At 40.2% G+C, this 20,132-nt stretch overlaps 3 protein-coding genes across 3 annotated transcripts; 2 read left to right on the top strand and 1 right to left on the bottom strand.

Annotated features, from left to right (window-relative positions):
• The first annotated feature begins 389 nt into the window (after positions 1-389).
• Positions 390-3,031, top strand: LOC145032593 (uricase / urate oxidase / nodulin 35). The gene is made up of 7 exons (XM_078981456.1): positions 390-711; positions 1,329-1,421; positions 1,870-2,055; positions 2,135-2,226; positions 2,331-2,504; positions 2,599-2,692; positions 2,794-3,031. The coding sequence occupies exons 1-7, from the start codon at positions 499-501 to the stop codon at positions 2,875-2,877; spliced, it is 936 nt and encodes a 311-aa protein (XP_078837582.1). The 5' UTR covers positions 390-498; the 3' UTR covers positions 2,878-3,031.
• A 590-nt stretch (positions 3,032-3,621) lies between these two features.
• On the top strand, positions 3,622-5,473 carry LOC145032591 (UDP-Glycosyltransferase superfamily protein). The gene has a single exon (XM_078981453.1). The coding sequence runs from the start codon at positions 3,786-3,788 to the stop codon at positions 5,250-5,252; it is 1,467 nt and encodes a 488-aa protein (XP_078837579.1). The 5' UTR covers positions 3,622-3,785; the 3' UTR covers positions 5,253-5,473.
• On the bottom strand, positions 5,173-5,872 carry LOC145032592 (photosystem I reaction center subunit N). The gene is made up of 3 exons (XM_078981454.1): positions 5,606-5,872; positions 5,482-5,528; positions 5,173-5,413 (listed from the first exon to the last, which is right to left on the bottom strand). The coding sequence occupies exons 1-3, from the start codon at positions 5,799-5,801 to the stop codon at positions 5,285-5,287; spliced, it is 372 nt and encodes a 123-aa protein (XP_078837580.1). The 5' UTR covers positions 5,802-5,872; the 3' UTR covers positions 5,173-5,284.
• Between the last annotated feature and the right edge of the window lie 14,260 nt (positions 5,873-20,132).

The raw sequence follows: 20,132 nt of genomic DNA, 5'->3' as shown, positions 1-20,132 counted from the left end.
TTCATCGTATTTGCACGTTATAGATAGGAGCGAACGCAAGATTTCATAATAGGGGTTGCATGGGAAGATTAAAGGTTGCATGATAGTAGAAAAAATAAAAATTTTAAAAAATTTTAAAATTTTTTCCACTGCTGCTAAAAAATTTAGGGATTGAACCTCTAAATCCGCCCTGATTATAGACCTACTCATTGCTTTCTGTTACCACCACAACTTTCATTTAACCCCATTTCCTTTTTTTTTTCTAAAAACGTCAGTTACCCACACCTACCGCCATAAGAAAATATAAACTTTAAAGTTGTTTTATGCCCAATTTTGATATATTTAGGAGGATGTGTTTAAATAAAATACGACAGTGGCTATTTTCTGTGGGCTAGCCTACAAACAAACCACGGGCCACTGACATAATATTCCTGTTTTAAGGGTTGAAGAATCGTCTACGAGTTTATTGATTGAGAAATAATTGGATAACTTGCTTTGAGACAGATCCCGGGAACCGATATGGCTCCGAAAGACGAAATTGATGGAATGAAGTTCGAGCAGAGACATGGAAAGGAGCGCGTTAGAGTTGGTAGAGTCTGGAGATCAGGAAAAGATGGCCGCCACTTCTTCGTCGAATGGAACGTCAGCATCAGTCTCCTCTCCGATTGTATTCCCGCCTACGTTCGCGCGGATAATTCCGATATCGTCGCAACTGATACCATGAAAAACACTGTAAGTTTGACTACTTCCCTACTGTTTCCTTTTAGATGTTATAGTAGTAACTAATGGGTGATTTGATCTATTTAATATACCCTTGTTACGCTATGATTCGAGCTCTCGATCTAGCTTTTAGCGGTAAAGATTTTATTTTTTGGGTTTTTAAGTTCGAGGACAATTGAACTCTAGAGATGAAGTTGCTATAGGGCATAGAAACCTTTGGCCACTTCAAGGTTCATCCAAACCTTCTTTAGCTGCAAGTGACCTGACCTCTTACACTCTGCCCAAAGCATCCAGAAACGTCAAAACAGCGTTAAATTTCTCAAATTAAGGCTAAATGGATTCCAATACCCAATCTGTGAGGTCATGGATTTTGCTAGGGGAGCATCCGATCCATATGCGATCTTGATAAACATAATTAGATTAAGGTGTGATTTGGGTTGTTGTCCTTGAATCACTATGGGTATAATTTTGATCCCCAAAACCTCTCAAACTAAACACAAATGGATCGCATCTCCTTTTCTAAATGTTTATGTTGCAAAATCATATTATTTCCCACTATTCTTACTCTGTTTTCTACATTCACACCGCTGCATGTAATTTGAAGCTCCTATTGGCTGATGGAATTGCAGGTATATGTGAAGGCAAAGGAGTGTTCAGAAAAGGTTTCTGTGGAGGAATTTGCAATTCTACTTGCCAAACACTTCACATCATTTTATCCACAGGTAAATTTATATAGTAGTAAGGCCTCTCATACTCAATTGTTAGTGATTATTACAAAAATGTTGATAGTTTTGGTTTTGGTCCACGTAATTTCTTTATCATTGTTGAGGGCAATTTAGATTTGATTAATAGTCAAAACTCAAAACATTTTCATCATCCTTTCTTTTGGACAAGAGCAGTATTAGAAATTTCTTTAAGTCCAATGTCCTGTCTACATTTGTGTAATAAGGTGGAAATAAACAATAAATTCTTAAGAAATACGAGAGATAGGTAAGAATCCGAATGAACCCAAGATAGAAAAAGGGTGAGTGTAGATATCTAAGGGAATGTCCATTTGATAACTTATAAATTAAAACTTGTTTTGCATTATATCATTTGTTTCTAGTTAGCTATACCCATAATAACTCTTGGTTGTTGTGAAAAATGAAAATCCATATTTTTGGTATGTAGGTTACAACTGCAATCATCAAGATAGTGGAAAAGCCATGGGAGCGTATCAGCATATCTGGTCAACCCCATGACCATGGTTTTAAACTTGGATCCGAGAAACATACAACCCAAGTTATTCTCACCAAAAACGGGTCTTTGCAGTTGACTTCTGGTGTTGACGGGTTGGCATTGCTGAAGACAACAAAAGTAACCTACTTCCTACTTCTTCCCTCAAATAGATAAACTTATTTCTGGTAATTTTTGTAAATTAATGTCTACATTACAGTCAGGTTTTGAGGGATTTATACGTGACCATAACACAATACTGCCCGAAACACGAGAGAGGATGCTCGCTACTGAGGTCTCTGCATCATGGAGGTAATTGATCATGATGGAATGGAATTGGAATGGTTGATTCCATTCTTCTAGTTTGTTAAAATTTCATTTTCTTAGCATTAGGTGTTGTTATTTTTTGATTCCAGATACCATTTTGAATCTCTACAAAGTATTGGCAAGGGCCCACTTGGGTTCACTGAAAAATACCTTGATGTGAAGAAGGTTTTAGTGGACACTTTCTTTGGTCCTCCAAAAGAGGGGGTATACAGCCCATCTGTTCAAGCCACTCTTTATGACATGGCAAAAGCTGTTCTTGCCAGGTCTCTCTCTCTCTCTCTCTCTCTCTCTCTCTCTCTCTCATTAGTTAATTACATGGGTGAATGCTGATAGGTTTATTTATTATTTAAATATCAGATTTCCAGATGTATCGTCGATTCAGTTGAAAATGCCAAACATCCATTTTCTGCCAGTTAATTTATCAAGCAAAGTCAATCCAGTAATTGTAAAGGTATATTTGGTGTTCATTTGTTGGTGATTTTAGTTGAAGTTGAATGTTTTATGGTTATTAAGTATTATGATTTTTTGTTGATGTGGTTTTTGTTTTGACAGTTTGAAGATGATGTGTACCTACCAACAGATGAGCCACATGGATCAATTGAAGCAAGCTTGAGTCGCATTCGGTCTAAAATGTAGAAGTTTGATGGTGACTTACTTGGTCTTTTTCATTTTTCTATTACCTTATCTTGAAAGATGGGATGCTGTTTAAAAAGTATGATGTGTAAATTATGTGTACTTAATAATAATAATAATAATAATAATAATAATAATAATAATCAATTTCTCACAATGCATGCAATTCTGTCACCGTTTTTTTGTCGATCTGTTTCGTGTGTCCTTTGAATAAAGGGCGATACTTCCATATTTTCATATGTATGAGTTTGAAAAAAAAAGCTTTGTTAATTGTAACGATGGCATAAAGTACGCATTATAGACTTTGGTGGAAAAGGTTTCTAACATTTCAATAGAAATCTTCAAAATTGTGATGTGATTCAAGCATTAAGTAAGTTTTTAGGAAATTTTTTATTGTATCATGTACGATTATTTGGATTGTAATTTTTGTTAAGATACATAAGTCAGTAAAGATGATGGTGTTTGCAAAAGAAATAAGCCGAATATCACAATGTGTGTAGATATTAGCATTAATAATCTTCATATTCTTATAAAAATAACAAACAAATCAGCTATATCTGCGTATGTATGTGTATATTTTAGGATAATGTACAAATTGTTTATTAAATGTGTTACAGTTTCAAATATGTATGACGAATTTTGCCAATGAGTTATTATTTTGAGTTTTGGATAGTATTGATTTGAAAATTAAATATACTGTTTTAGATATTTTTTATAGTCAAATTATCTGTTTTATATCTCCGTCGTTCGTTTCATTCACACACAGGTTCTAAAAGAGAATTCACGCAACTGCATCTTCCAAATTGCAACACAATGATGCTCTCTCTCTCTTTCTGCACACACACGGATACAAACATTTATATGCAGATGCAGTCTCCAGAATCTGAGTTTCATAACTTTCATCACTAGTCATGAATTCCAATAATTCACAAAATCGCAATCCCCGGATTTCAATAACGAAATCCTCCTGTTTCTTCTCAATTTTAGTCATCGTCATTGCAATTTCAGTCTCATTCATCATCCCCCAAACAAATTATGTAAAAACTCAATACCTAAATCCAACTATCTCGTCGCTTCTTTCGCATATTTTGAGAATTCGTGGGTTCAATCGCACAATTTTAAACCCTAGTAAATCTACGTCAACAAGCCCTAATCTGCTTCCTAATCACTGTTTGCTATGGATGGCTCCGTTCTTTTCTGGTGGCGGCTATTGTTCTGAAGCTTGGTCTTATATATTAGCGCTCAATCAGTATAGCAAAACCAGTAGCTTCAGATTGAGTATCGCTCCACACGGGGATAGCGATAATTTTCAATTTTGGGAGGGTTTGCCTGTACAGATGCAAAGGTTAGCTTCTGAGCTCTACCAAACTCAATGTAGACCAGAGGAGTCGATTGCAATTTGTCACAGTGAACCTGGTGCTTGGAGTCCGCCATTGTTTCAAACAACACCTTGTCCACCACCAAATAGCAGGTTTACTATTGGCCGAACAATGTTTGAAACAGATAGGGTGAACCCCGAGCATGTAAAGCGATGCAATTCCATGGATATGGTGTGGGTTCCTACTGAATTTCATGTGTCTTCTTTTGTAAATAGTGGCGTTGATCCATCAAAAGTCGTGAAAGTCGTACAGGCCATAGATACAGAATTCTTTGATCCAATCAAATACACCCCATTGGATCTTTCAGCTTTAGGGAATTTGGTACTCGGTTCTAGTTCAGAGCGATTGAATTCTAGAAATCCATTTGTGTTCTTGAGTGTGTTCAAATGGGAGTACAGAAAAGGTTGGGATGTTTTACTACAATCTTACCTTAAAGAATTCGATTCTTCTGATGGGGTTAACTTATACCTTTTAACAAACCCTTACCATTCTGATAGAAATTTCGGGAACAAGATTCTGGAATTCATACAAGATTCCAAATTGGAAAAACCCATAAAAGGTTGGGCTCCAGTTTATGTGATTGATTCTCACATAGCCCAAGTTGAGTTTCCAAGACTTTATAAAGCAGCCGATGCTTTTATCTTGTCATCTAGAGGTGAAGGGTGGGGAAGGCCAATTGTTGAAGCCATGGCTATGTCTCTACCAGTGATTGCCACAAACTGGTCAGGGCCAACAGAGTATTTGACCAAAGTCAACAGCTACCCACTCTCTGTTGATAGAATGAGTGAAGTTACAAATGGACCATTTAAAGGTCATCTATGGGCAGAGCCTTCTGTTGATAATCTAATGTTTTTAATGAGACATGTAATGAGCAATCCAGAAGAAGCCAAGAGTAAAGGTGAGAAAGCCAGACAAGATATGATCAACAAATTCTCCCCTGAGATTGTTGCAAATATAGTTTTTGATCAAATACAAGGAATTCTTGAAAAACTAGACTAACATCTTTTACATCAATTGGAAGAGGATACATTTTATTTGTTAGCATCAAGCCAATCAAGAATACCCTTTTCTGTTTCAGTAAGTTCTTTCTTCTGTCTCAATGTGCCTTCTTCAAAAGCAAAGTAGTCCTTGTAATTACGCTTGTAATAGCTGTCTAGTCTCTGCAATAGAAACAGTAAAAAACATCACAAATAGTCAACTAATATTTCTTAAATGATTTTTTTTTTACCTCCTTATCATTCTTGGTTTTGTTTTCCTCTGATTTCTTCAAGTACTCTGAGTAAAAGGCATCATGGTTACTGTTAATTTTGGTAACTTGTTTAAACATACATGTTTTATAAAAGGAGACATACTTTGAAGAAGTTCAGTCTTTGAGTCATTAACAGCAGCCAAAGTTGCAAGCAGGATTGCTCTTCTTCCTTCTCCTAGTCCATTACTGTCTGTAACCCTTGTTGTCCTTCTGAATCTTGAACCTTTTACTTTTTCTCGACTGTTTTCAGCAGCTTGAATGGATGAAGCCAATGTAGTAATGTAAGCTCTTATTGCCATTACAAGTTATTTCTTTACCTTATCCTCCTATCATTTCAAAAGTTCCTCTCTATGTGAATATATTATATTCAGTAGCCTCTCTCTCTCTTTTTTCTTGGCCACTAGTTATATTTATTATGGATATGATGATGGTGACTAGGAAATTTGGCTGCTTATGAACTTGTGACTTCATGAATCCTAATCTTGAATATCTGAAATTTTTTGTGAGAGGTCAGATTACTATTTTGATATTTTTATACACAAATTGAACATGAGTTTTAAGACTAACCTTCAACTTCACTATACTATCATGAGTCTTTGATGCTAACCCAGCGTATTTACACATACCGAAAGAAAAAGGGTTGCACTTAATGCATAGTGATTAGTGACATTCACGTCTTTATAAAGATTGAAGTCGAAAAGACCCCACGCAGATAAAACCATTAATCATTGGTTATCAAAATTTAATAAAGTTTATTGTAAGACTGACAATCTTATCGTGTTCGGGTTGGTGGGTTGACGGGTTAAAGTATACCAACTAGAACACGATCCATTTAACTATACAGGCCGTGGGTTGGCGGGTTTGGAACATAAACCCATGTATGACCCGTCAACCCATTTATTTATACGGGTTCACAAGTTGACGGGTTCGTAGATCAGATTTGGGTTCGTGTGTTTGTGGGTTGAATCGCAACAAATCAATTGTCTACTGCATTTTGCGCTCTTCGTTCACGTCCAGGCTTCAACGTCGTTTGATAATGATTCAATAATTCATGTCGCCGTTCTTCGTGATTTCGTTTTGTCGTTCATCATAGAGGGGAAAGCGAGAGAGGGCTTGTTCAATTTTTTTTTGTGAGATACTAAGATTATTTAAGACAAATGCCAAATGCCAATGATTAATCAAGTTTTTTTATAATAACTTATCCAAATCTTGAATTGAGAGGATGTTGTTGCTATTTTAATTTCCCATAATGTGATAAGCACTAAACATCATAGGGGTATCCAAAAGGTTGCATCTTTAAATATTATGCCAAATGGTTTCGTAATAGATAAAAGAGACAAATTTAACACCTTGAAGTGCCATCCAATCAACCTATAAATGGAAAAACAAATCACAAATAGAAGAAGCCATATACAGTTTGTGTCACACCCCAAAACCTGAACGGCGGAAAACGTTCTGGAGTGTAGGACGTCGTGTACAGTATCACAACACAGAATAATAGTAAACAAGCAAACAATATCATCCATTGCATTAAATAATATATTTTAATACAAGTGTGTTCTGTAAAGTTTAAATGACACCAAAAGGTAAATCAAAATATAAGACGGGTCTTGAATGCACTCTATCTTCTCAAAAGCTGGCATCGGTATCTGTTTCCTGATGACTTGAGAATACAAGTTATTTTGAAAGAGTTTGTCAGCTTTAGAGCTGGTGAGTTCATCAGTATTTTAGTATCATTGCTTGCATCAAAATGTTTGTAATAGTGTTTGAAGTATGAGTTTGTAATCAGTTGTAGTAAAAGTACGTGAATGCTTGTAAATGTTTGTAATTCCTAGAAAATCCTATATTTTCTACTAAAAGTAGCCTTCTACCAAGGCATGACTGTTTTGTATGTTAGTTTCTTGTAAAAGTGTATAATTTTCCCAAGTGTAACTATCATTATTAAAATATAGTTTATACATTGTTGTTTATGTGAAATGATCACAAAATAAATGCAAAGGGTAAATTAATGTAGTACTGTAGTGTTGTATTATAGTAACTACCACTGTACTAACTACCTTAAACCGGATTTATATTAAGGTATTATGTGATTAATTGTACCATGCTATCGATTATGAACACGACGATGTAAGACGTCAATGACATTTGGCACCTGTAGACCTGTAGGTCCCATTATAGCTAGCAACAAGGTGTATGATAGTCATTCCAGTATAGATCTATACGCAAACTCACGCTCTCCCTCCAGGAGATTCTGGTTACAAATCGGGCCATGTCAGGGAAGACATGCCCCGAAACAGTGGTTCACATTTATGTTATAGTATACTTGTATGTGTAATGTATGTACTAGTGTAGAGAAGGTATTGTTTCTCATCATAGTATCGTTGTATAGTTTCTCATAATAGTAAGTATTGACTCATGAATGAACTAACTCTTTGTATGCTTCATTTAACTAGAAGTAGTGAGTAGTATAACCCTAAACTATACCTATTATAGTTTACTAGTATAATCGGTTGTATGACTGTATGTGTTGAACTGAGATAAAAGTCTTTATTTATACACATATATACATAATATATAACTAAGGATCCAACAACACTCGGACAAACAACAGGGTACTCTAAGTCCACAACCAAACAAGGAACAAGAAATAAAGTGAGTTGGCAGTCCTAAGTCCTTCAATCCTTACTTATATAACTATATATGTATTAAACATGGTTTTTAACAATATGTAAGTTTGAAAGCTGTAATGGAAAAGGTTTGATACATAAAAGTGAGTTTAGTAAAGAGTTTAACATGTAAAAGAGTTTGATAAGCAGTTTGAAGTCATTTGCTTAGTAAAACAGTTTGGAAGTATAATAAATCCATATGTTTGATAGTTATTAATCACATGTGATTGATATAATAATTATGATATTCAACTTGTATCCCCCCCTATAAAAGCATTTAAAATCATTTAAAATATTGATTAAGGGATATGAACTCACATGTAGTGAGTGATGCGACTGTAAGATCGATTTAGGAAGTTGAGCGTCAATCGCGGGCTTGAGAACAAACGGATACAAGAAACTTGAAGATCAACAAGTTGGAGGCAAGAACGTTTGTGGGTCTGAAGTCTATCTCAGCTAGTTTCATTTGAGGTATCAATTCATGATATTGGCCTTATTCCTTTCTAGATCTATTTGTTTGAAGTTAGGGCTTCTTGGCTTGGTGGTGAAGCTATTCTTGGGTATGAGCTCAGATCTGAAGTTGTAACTTCAGATCTGAACTCTCTTTGATTTGTAAGTCCATAAAGCTATCATATTGGGCAAGTATGAACCCCTCCTTAAGTGTAAAACCCCATTTCAAGCTTGGTTTTGGCATTTTGAGTCATTAGAGCCTTGCATGCACGTAAAGTTTGCTACTTTACGTGATAAGCATGCCTTGGGAAGTTGGATCTGTAGTATGAAGCCTTAGCATGGCTTAAAAAGCATCTGTATGGATGAATGACTGAAAGGACTCAATGAGTCGCATGGTAGACTCGACGAGTCACATGAAGATGGTCATGAACTCGAAGACTCGAAGAGTTGGATGAGCAACTCGGCGAGTCCGATGAAGATTGCCTTGGGCTCGGCGAATGACATGGTGACTCGGAGAGTTGGTAAGTTATGCAAGGAACTCGGCGAGTAGTTGAGGGTACTCGACGAGTTGAGGTCAACATGGACTGTTGACCTTGATAGTTGACTTTGACTTTGACCACGGGTTGACCGTTTTGACTTTTGAGGATAATTGATAAGCGGGTATTTATGAATTGAATCTTTGATGGTTATATGTGTTGGAGTTTAGGGCAGTGTTTCGGGAGCATGATTTTGTGGTTCAGTCCGACATTGCAAGGTGAGTTATCCTCACTATATCAACAGGGTCTAAGGCATCAAGGCCGACCTTTTTCTCGGATTGTATACTTGTATTTGTTTGATATGATTATTGTTTTGTTAGGTGAGTTATCCTCACTATATCAACAGGGTCTAAGGCATCAAGGCCGACCCTTTTCTCGGATTGTATACTTGTATTTGTTTGATATGATTATTGATTTGTTAGATCAGCGTCTTGGTAAATTATGACGGTATTACGTTAGTGACCTGGTTTAGGTCGGTATCCTGATATATAGGATGATGCTATGTTAGTGACCTGTTAGGTCGGTATCCTGGTTAGGATTGTTGCTATGCTTTGTGATCTGTTAGATCGGTTTGATTGTTTTATATATATATATATATATATATATATATATATATATATATATATATATATATATATATATATCAAGGTTGTAAAAATCGCTCGACGTTAGCTACTCGGTGGACTGGGGTCAAGGGAATAATCGGCTAGGCGGAGATTAATCGGGGACCATTAATTGCTAATTTGTTAGATTTTAAAAAATTAAATATGACTAATATCATATAAAAGTTCGTAAATACCACTAATATCATAACAAAATAGGTTTATATGATAAGTACAACACTAATCATACCTCAAATAGTTTATGTTGAAATATAACTTCTCAAAGTGTTAAAATTTCATCGGGTTCTCCTTTTTCAGTCATTTTGTATGCAGAAATTAATCGCTATGCATCCTCTAGTCGGTCGAGTAGCGCCTAGGGATTAATCGGGTCCTAATCGGGATTTTTACAACACTAATATATATATATATATATACATATACATATATATATATATATATACATATATATATATACATGCTAGTGTTGTATGATATCTATGTGCACATGATTGTCATGGTTAGGATGATGCTATGTTAGTAACCGGTTAGGTCTGTACCCTGGTTATTGGGATGTTGCTATGATTAGTGATATGTTAGATCGGTTTGATTGTTATATGATATTGTAACACCCCGTTCTTCGAGTGTTCAATTATAAGTCCTTGGAGATTTAAGAGGAAGGGTAATTCTGGTCCCTTTCGAGAAATGAGCTTCAACCGAGAAGGTTTCGGACGGGTGTATGTGTTAGAAGTATTGGGCTTCTCATCACCCTCGTATGAATGTAAAGTTATTTGAGAGTGGGTTTAGATTAGAGGAGTTGCGGTGCTTCGAAGTTGATCATTGTTTATAGTTCTTTGTGGAATAAGAGGGAAATGGTCCCATGCATGCATGCTTTTGGTTTTGGAAGGTGGCTGGGTACGCCCAACGTAAGCTGGACGTACGCCCAACGTAATGGGACGAATGGTTGCGGGTAGCCGGGTGAGTACGCCCAGCGTACCAGGGAGGTACGCCCAGCGTACTCTCAGAAACCCCAAACCCTATTTTTAGGGTCAGCCACTATATAAGGAACATGTTGGTTCACCCCTTAGCCACCTTATGCTCATCTTCAACCTCAGAGAAACCCTAGATCTCGTATCCTCTCATATTTGGGTGTGTTTGATCTTGAAAAGCTTGTGTTGGCAAAAGAAAGGCTTGAAGGAGAAAAGGGAAGTTGTCAAAGAAGAAGAAGAACGTGTGGAGCTTGTAGATCTGAAGAAATATCACCCTTTGGGGCTTGTTTGAGGTATAAAGTTTCTTGCTTGACCTTCATATTGCATAGATCTATGTATCTTGAAGCTTTGTCACCATTCTTGTCCCAAAAGTCCCCACCTTGTGGTATAGTTCGATTTGGTCAAGATTATCTGTCCTTTCAGACCTTTGGAGAGCTCTTGAGTGATAAAAATGAGGTCCCAAGGGTTGTAGCTATTCCATGTATGAGATATATAGGTCTTAATGGATTAAGACCTTGGATTAAGGGCTTAAGGATGTCCCAGGTGATAAAGTCTGAGACTTTATGAATTCTAATCATATTTGACCTTTGGATCTGATATTTGGGCTTAAGAGCTTAAGCCATTAAGAGGTTAGAAAGGCTTTATGGATCTCGCAGTTACGCCGCGCGTAACCTTCGAGTACGCCCCGCGTAGCGGGCCAATGCCCCGTTTTCTTTTGGTGATCATGGCAGTACGCCCATCGTACCAAGGAGAGTACGCCCAACATACTCCTCCTGTGGACTTTCATTTTGGGCTTTTGAGTTTGGGCTAATTGTGGGTTGTTGGTTATTAGGCCAAGTCGGGGGAATCATGAATAAAGTGTTTTGGGCCCAATTATTGTTATGGTCTTTGGATCTAGGCCCATTTGGTGAGGTGGGCCGAATTTGGTAAAGTGGGACACTGATTAGACTTTGTGTGAGATTTGGACTTTGGTCTTGGCCTGATAAGTGAAAGTATGATTGACCTTATGTTTATTTTTGTGATGATGGTTAGTTCGGGATTTGCGGTGAGTTGGTGATTCGAGAGTCTGTTTCTTCGGTTCAGAGTATCGGCAATCGCGAGGTGAGTTATCCTCACTATATCGACAGGGTCTACGGCACCAAGGCTGACCCTTTACCGGATGGAAATCCGGATAGTTGTCTGTTATGGTATTGCTTGATATAGGCCGCAAGGCATTATGATATGGGATGGAAGGCATTATGATATGGGCCAGAAGGCATTCTATGTTATGTGGACCGGAAGGTCATGGCCTGGAAAGGTGTATGTGCATAAGTAGTATTTTGGCTGAGACGTAGGGTGATGTGATGCTAGTGATCGGTTAGGTCGGTATCCTGGTTAGGGTGATGATATGTTATGTGATCTGTTTGATCGATTTGTTGACTGTGAACTGTTATATGATTGAATGTTATGTACACAGGGTTGTTTGGACTGGAGTTTGACCCGATATGGATGGCTGTTCTATGTTCTGTTATGTTATGTATGCTTTTTATGTTATGGGCCGGAAGGCAATATGTTTTTGACTGGAAGGTCGCGGCATGGAAGGGCGTATATGTGGTTGGTATTTTGGGGGTATCTCACTAAGCTTTCGGGCTTACAATTGTGGTTTAATGTTTTTCAGGTTCTTCAGGAGACTGTGGCAAGGCAAAGGCGTGATCGTACCGTTCCTCGCGTTTATGTTTTATGAAATGGACCTGGAAATACTTTGATAAATAATGTATTGAAAACCTTTTTGTAATGATGTTATTAAAATGGATTGTTTTGAAAATTTTAAATTATGTTGAAACTTTTGGTTGTTACAAGTTGGTATCAGAGCCTTGGTTTGAGTGAATTGGAGGAACACTCGTGTGACTCCAGTCTCAAATCGAGGAGGGTTCTAAAAGAGAAATTTAAAATGGTTTTCAAATTAAGTAAAAGGAGGACGCGGAGGTACGATCAGCCGGAGCCAGTAAGTAACCCCAAATTACCATTCATGACATTTGTTTTATTGAGCTTTGATAGAACAGCATGCTAGTGTTAGGCTAGGGATCTTCAGGATTTCATGATGATGTTGCCTGCTAGCCTAGGGTTTTCCTCTATTGAGATTTCCAGTGTTCCTCTAGGAGTGAGGATCGAGCGCTTGCTATGTATATTGTCGCTAGGGTGTTGTGGTAGTACTTCATACAAATATGGGTAGGTGTGGAAGGTAGTATGGGCCCGTACTACTGAAAGCACAGGACCCATACGCGTATCAGGGAAACCATGACCTCTAGGGTTGGGTTGAGAGTTGGTTCTCGGGTTGGTGGGAAGTGTCTGAGGTTTTGTGGTTTATTTTCAGTATGGAGATTTCGAGGCATGCTGGGAGTGGATCCGGGTCAGGATCGGGTGCAGGAGAAGGAGTTGCGGACGGGTCAGTACCGCCTAAGGTTATCGGTCAGATGAGTACGCACGAGTTGGATGCGAGGATTCGTGAGATCCTGCATGATGAGGTTGCTGCTTTGTTCCGAGCTGAACTGCCGGAACTGTTTGGGTCGATCAAGACCGCCATGGTGGAGTATTTTGATGAGCGCTATGCGGCTCTCACGGAGACGACTGCCGCGGCGGATACAACGGTAGGGGGAGGAGCTAGTAGGGGTTTTCAGTATCGGGACTTCGATAATACGAAGCCTCCCACCTTTGATGGAGTTCAAGATCCGATCGTTGCTATGAGATGGTTATTAAACGTGGAGGGGTGTTTCTTCACGTGTTCATGCCCTGCTGATCAGAGGGTGAGGTGTGCTCTGAACCTGTTAAGGCTCAGGGCAAAGGATTGGTGGAGATTGACCACGGGGTCATACTCGGATGCGCAGAGGGCTGCGATTTCATGGGATCAGTTCAGAGAGATGTTCAACACTCGTTATGTTCCGTAGGTCGAGAGGGAGAGGTTGGCTCAGGAGTTCCTTGAGCTGAAGCAGGATACGGAGTCGGTGACGGAAATCACCAGGATGTTTACTGAGAGGGCGATGTTTTGCCCTGAGTTCGCTTCGGAGCAGGCTCAGATGTCCCGATATCTGAGTATGCTAAAGAGGGACATCAGACAGTTTGTGTCCGCGCAGAGGTGTGAGACCTTGTTGGAGTTGCAGGAGGCCGCCAGGCGGCGTGAGTTAGAGATTGAGTTGTAGTTGCGTGAGCTGATTCAAGCTCCGGTTCAGTCGCAGCCGGCGATGAAACGGTCTAAGACCGTTGATTCCAGGATGGGAGATCAGGGCAGCCACGTTTGTGGTAAGTGTGGGAGGGGTCACGCTGGAGTTTGTCGGTCCGGTGGTGCATGCCGCAAGTGCGGAAAGGAGGGGCACTATGCGAGGGATTATCGACAGTCAGTGCCGGTTCGGGATTTGAGGATATGTTATCATTGTCATCAGGTTGGACACTTGAGGGTCAACTGTCCACAACTTGCTGCAAGACCGGTGCAGGCTCCAGCACCGGCCACGTTGAGGATCACAGGTGGAGGTCAGAGTGGAGCGGAGCCCCCAAGGGCTTAGGGTCGTGCTTTTCAGCTTGCAGCGGAGGAGGTTAGAGCAGTGCCGGATGCAGCTGCGGGTATGTTTCTTTCTTGTTGTCTTGTTGAGTTATGATTATTGTGGAGTATCGTTTATCTGCTAGTCTCGTTGGATGGTTTTCATTTTGCTATCCGTTGTTCCTTGAGGGTTTGGCATGGTTATGGATTTGTGTTTCGGGTTTTCGTTTTGGTATCCGTTGTTCCTTGAGGGTTTGGCATGGTTATGGATTAGTGTTTCGGGTTTTCGTTTTGGTATTCGTTGTTCCTTGAGGGTTTGGCATGGTTATGGATTTGTGTTTCGGGTTTTCGTTTTGGTATCCGTTGTTCCTTGAGGGTTTGGCATGGTTATGGATTTGTGTTTCGGGTTTTCGTTTTGGTATCCGTTATTCCTTGAGGGTTTGGCATGGTTATGGATTAGTGTTTCGGGTTTTCGTTTTGGTATCCGTTGTTCCCTGAAGGTTTGGTATGGTTATAGTTTAATGTTTCGTGCTATCGTTAGTTATCATTCGTGAGGGTGATCAGTGGAGATATGGCGTTGGTAGAATGTCGGGTAGCATCTTCAGTCTGAGGAGTGGTTAGCTGAGGAATGAGTACTTTTGAACGGATTGATCAGTGCGGAAATGTGTTTTGCGAAGGTTGCTAGTGCTAGTGGGAATCAGTCTGCTTATAAGCGTTGGGTTTTGTGCAAGGTTATTTTGGGAGGTCGGTGTTAGCGGCCGGTGGTTGATAGTCAGTGCCCTAAGTGGGGGAGAATTGGAAATTCTCCGGATGATCGATAGACTTGAGAGGTTGTTTAGCTGCTTGGGTTTCGGCGGTATTTCTTTCAGCCGAGAGCAGGCTGGTATGGGTGAGTAGCAGGCGTACGGGGCGGATTACAGACCTATGGCATTGATTGTGTAGGACCTGGGATCAGGCTGGGATCGAGTATGTATGATAGAGATAGAGTTCGGAACCCCTAAGGGGCTAGAACAGTATGCAGGGGAGGATTTCCCGGAGAGATAACTCGGAATGATGAATGCTAGTTGAGCGGTCTGGATAGACTGAAGGTCGGAAGGCGTATCAGTCAGACCGAAGGCTTGGGGACGGTCCAGCCAGACTGAAGGCCCTGGAGGGCGGCCTAGATTGGCTGAAGGTTTTGAGAGTGGTCCAGATTGACTGAAGACCTGGTGAGGTGGCCTAGTCATGCTGAAGACTATGTAGGTATTATCGGATCGGTTCGAGGAAATGGGTTGGGTGTGTTGTGATGTGTTAGCATTAGGAGGTCTGGCCCCGAGTATTGTTTGTGAGTAGCAGAGGTGGTGCATGGACTCGAGAGTCCTTGCGAGCAGGTTCAGGACATATATGTCTCATGGTTAGCGGTCATGCTAAGGGAATGTAAATCCACGGAAGTGGAAGCAGCAACGCAGGTTTGCGATGGGAGTGGCCCAATTATGGACATTGAGCAGCGAGATTTCGGCAGTGGTATGGAGCACATCCTGGTTGGATGGTTGCTGAGGCTCGACAGGAATGCATGGATGGAATTTCGGAATTTCAGATAGATTTGTTTATGTGGTAAAAATGCATCTGGAAGGGTGTTTGGAAGTGTCATCAGTGTATCGGGGTTTTCCTAACCCGAGGACACTAGAGCCAGTTTGGTGCGGTTATGAGATTGCGATGGAGAACTCGTGGGAGTTGCTCTAGGGCTGAAGCTCGTTTCATTCGGTCGGCAAGAAAGGTAATTGGGTTTCGGATCTCGATGATCGAGTCTTGGGAAGCCTAGTCCGGTGAGTGCCAGGCGGAGCATTGCAGGGTTAGTTCGGAGTAGAGTTGTCGCAGGCTTCGAGGGCGAAGCCTAATTTAAGTGGGGGAGAATTGTAACACCCCGTTCTTCGAGTGTTCAATTATAAGTGCCTGAGATTTAAGAGGAAGGGTAATTCTGGTCCCTTTCGAGAAATGAGCTTCAACCGAGAAGGTTTCGGACGGGTGTATGTGTTAGAAGTATTGGGCTTCTCGTCACCCTCGTATGAATGTAAATTTATTTGAGAGTGGGTTTAGATTAGAGGAGTTGTGGTGCTTCGAAGTTGATCATTGTTTATAGTTCTTTGTGGAATAAGAGGGAAATGGTCCCATGCATGCATGCTTTTGGTTTTGGAAGGTGGCTGGGTACGCCCAGCATAATGGGACGAATGGTTGCGGGTAGCTGGGTGAGTACGCCCAACGTACCAGGGAGGTACGCCCAACGTACTCTCAGAAACCCCAAACCCTATTTTTAGGGTCAACCACTATATAAGGAACATGTTGGTTCACCCCTCAGCCTCCTTATGCTCATCTTCAACCTCAGAGAAACCCTAGATCTCGTATCCTCTCATATTTGGGTGTGTTTGATCTTGAAAAGCTTGTGTTGGCAAAAGAAAGACTTGAAGGAGAAAAGGGAAGTTGTCAAAGAAGAAGAAGAACGTGTGGAGCTTGTAAATCTGAAGAAATATCACCCTTTGGGGCTTGTTTGAGGTATACAGTTTCTTGCTTGACCTTCATATTGCATAGATCTATGTATCTTGAAGCTTTGTCACCATTCTTGTCCCAAAAGTCCCCAGCTTGTGGTATAGTTCGATTTGGTCAAGATTATATATCCTTTCAGACCTTTGGAGAGGTCTTGAGTGATAAAAATGAGGTCCCAAGGGCTATAGCTATTCCATGTATGAGATATATAGGTCTTAATGGATTAAGACCTTGGATTAAGGGCTTAAGGACGTCCCAGGTGATAAAGTTTGAGACTTTATGAATTCTAATCATATTTGACCTTTGGATCTGATATTTGGGTTTAAGAGCTTAAGCCATTAAGAGGTTAGAAAGGCTTTATGGATCTCGCAGTTATGCCGCGCGTAACCTTCGAGTACGCCCCGTGTAGCGGGCCAATGCCCCGTTTTCTTTTGGTGATCATGGCAGTACGCCCAGTGTACCAAGGAGAGTACGCCCAACGTACTCCTCCTATGGACTTTCATTTTGGGCTTTTGAGTTTGGGATAATTGTGGGTTGTTGGTTATTGGGCCAAGTCAGGGAAATTATGAATAAAGTGTTTTGGGCCCAATTATTGTTATGGTCTTTGGATCTAGGCCCATTTGGTGAGGTGGGCCCAATTTGGTAAATTGGGCCAATGATTGGACTTTGTGTGAGATTTGGACTTTGGTCTTGGCCCGATAAGTGAAAGTATGATTGACCTTATGTTTATTTTTGTGATGATGGTTAGTTCGGGATTTGCGGTGAGTTGGTGATTCGAGAGTCTGCTTCTTCGGTTCAGAGTATCGGCAATCACGAGGTGAGTTATCCTCACTATATCGACAGGGTCTACGACACCAAGGCCGACCCTTTACCGGATGGAAATCTGGATAGTTGTCTGTTATGGTATTGCTATATGGGTCGGAAGGCATTATGATATGGGCCGGAAGGCATTCTATGTTATGTGGACCGGAAGGTCATGGCCTGGAAAGGCGTATGTGCGTAAGTAGTATTTTGGCTGAGACGTAGGGTGATGTGATGCTCGTGATCGGTTAGGTCGGTATCCTGGTTAGGGTGATGATATGTTATGTGATCTGTTTGATCGATTTGTTGACTGTGAACTGTTATATGATTGAATGTTATGTACACAGGGTTGTTTGGACTGGAGTTTGACCCGATATGAATGGCTGTTCTATGTTCTGTTATGTTATGTATGCTTTTTATGTTATGGGCCGGAAGACAATATGTTATGGGCCGGAAGGCAATATGTTTTGTACCGGAAGGTCGTAGGCTGGAAGGGCGTATATGTGGTTGGTATTTTGGGGGTATCTCACTAAGCTTTCGGGCTTACAGTTTATGTTTTATGAAATGGCGTGATCGTACTGTTCCTCGCGTTTATGTTTTATGAAATGGACCTGGAAATAATCTGATAAATAATGTATTGAAAACCTTTTTGTAATGATGTTATTGAAATGGATTGTTTTGAAAAGTTTAAATTATGTTGAAATTTTTGGTTGTTACAGATATGAGCTAGAGTACGATATTTATGTGCACATGTTTGTTTGGTTAGGGGTTGGGTTGAGGCGGTCCTGCTTCGTACTGTAGGCCAACATACCTGGTGAGCGGTCTGGATAGGCTGTAGGCCCTGCGAGGCGATCCAGTCATGTCGAAGGCTCGGGAGCGGTCCAGTCAGGCTGAAGGCTCATTATGCATGTTGTTCTGTATTTGTTGATATGGTATGACTATGATTATGGTTATATGAGGTTGGTATGTTGGGGGTAACTCACTAAGCTTTCGGGATTACAGTTTCAGTTTATTGTTTTAGGTTCCGCGGATGGCCGTGAGTAGGCGAAGGTGTGACCGTACACTTCCTCGATTTACGATTATGATTTCTAGGAACTCTGATTTATAAACTATTTTGAAAACAAATTGTAATAATTGAATGGTTTCAAATGATTTAAAAAGTTTTAAATTGGCTAGAATTTTATGGGTGTTACATGAAGGATTTTAGTGCATCTTTGAGGAGGAAGAGGAGTTTGTTCAGCAAGGAACAAGAAGGAGCTGTTGGGGTTCAATCCATTTCGTCCAGAGCTTCAAGAGGAAGGTAAAAAGCTTGAGTCTTTCCACTTTATTTGGTTAGATTTCATGAGTTTAATAAGTTAGGGTTTTCATCACATTCTTTGGGACTTCAAGAATACTAAGTTATCTCGAGTTTTAAACCTAAGATCTGGACCTTGTAAGGTCCATAGAGCCCAAAGGTCCCAACTTTATTCATCCATGTGAGGAGTATGGTGTTTAACACATTGTGAGAACATGTATTGGTAGATTGGGGCAAAACCACCATGCATAAGCGTAAAGATTGAAGCTTTACATGACAATCGAGCCTTAGGATGGTAGATCTAGTGTTTGGAGTGATAGATTTGCCTTAAATAGTCTGAATGAGAAATCATATCGAAGCGACTCGTCGAGTCCATGAGCCTGACTCAACGAGTCGGTTAGGGTTTGTCTCGATGAGTTGAACCATGCGATAGCTCAGCGAGTTAGGGGTTAACTCGATGAGCTAGACCTTCACGAGACTTATGAGGAATGAGTGGACTCGACGAGTCGCATGAGTGCACTCGGCGAGTCAGGACAAACTTGGACTGTTGACTCGAGTTGACTTCTGTTGACTTTAGGGTTTGGTCAACATGAGTAATGGAGACCATGGAGGGGTAAAATGGTCTTTTACTCATTCCAAGAGTTAGAGAGAAAGAGAGAACAACCTTTGGCGTATTTGAGTATGAGTAGAATATTAATTAGAATTGCTTATCCTATGTGTTAGGCGGACACTAGTTCAAGATTTATGAGTTTGACACTTTTACTTGCTAGCTTATGAGGTGAGTCTTCTCACTATACATACCTAAAGTGGTAGAGTTGTGTGTGATCGGAGGGTCTTATGTGTTTATTTGATTACTGCGATATCCTGCATTGTGTGATTTATGCCATGTATTATTATGAGTTACAAAGTTAGGATCGGAAGGTCTATCAGAGTTGTGGGACTAGAGGGTCCCACTGAGACACATTGACCGGAGGGTCTTACAGAGTTATAACCTCGAGTGGTTAAAGAGTTGTATGTGGTATTTTGGGGAACTCATTAAGATTCGTGCTTAACGTGTTTTATGTTATGTGTTTCAAGTAGTTCTCAAGATCACAGGAAGGCGCTGACTTGATTGTACACACATCAGAGATTGAGTTATTTGAGAGGATCCTGGAGTATGATATATATAGTTTCCGATTATGAGATGTGATGATTTGACATTGTGACCTTTTGAGATTTTATTATTGTGATAAATGTGTTTAAATTGAAAATTTTGGTTGCAAAT

This window comes from Lactuca saligna, chromosome 2 (genome assembly GCF_052625555.1).
Source record: "Lactuca saligna cultivar CGN05327 chromosome 2, ASM5262555v1, whole genome shotgun sequence".
NCBI lineage: Eukaryota > Viridiplantae > Streptophyta > Magnoliopsida > Asterales > Asteraceae > Lactuca > Lactuca saligna.
Note: the sequence above shows the minus strand (reverse complement) of the source record. Positions and strands in the feature narration are given on the sequence as shown.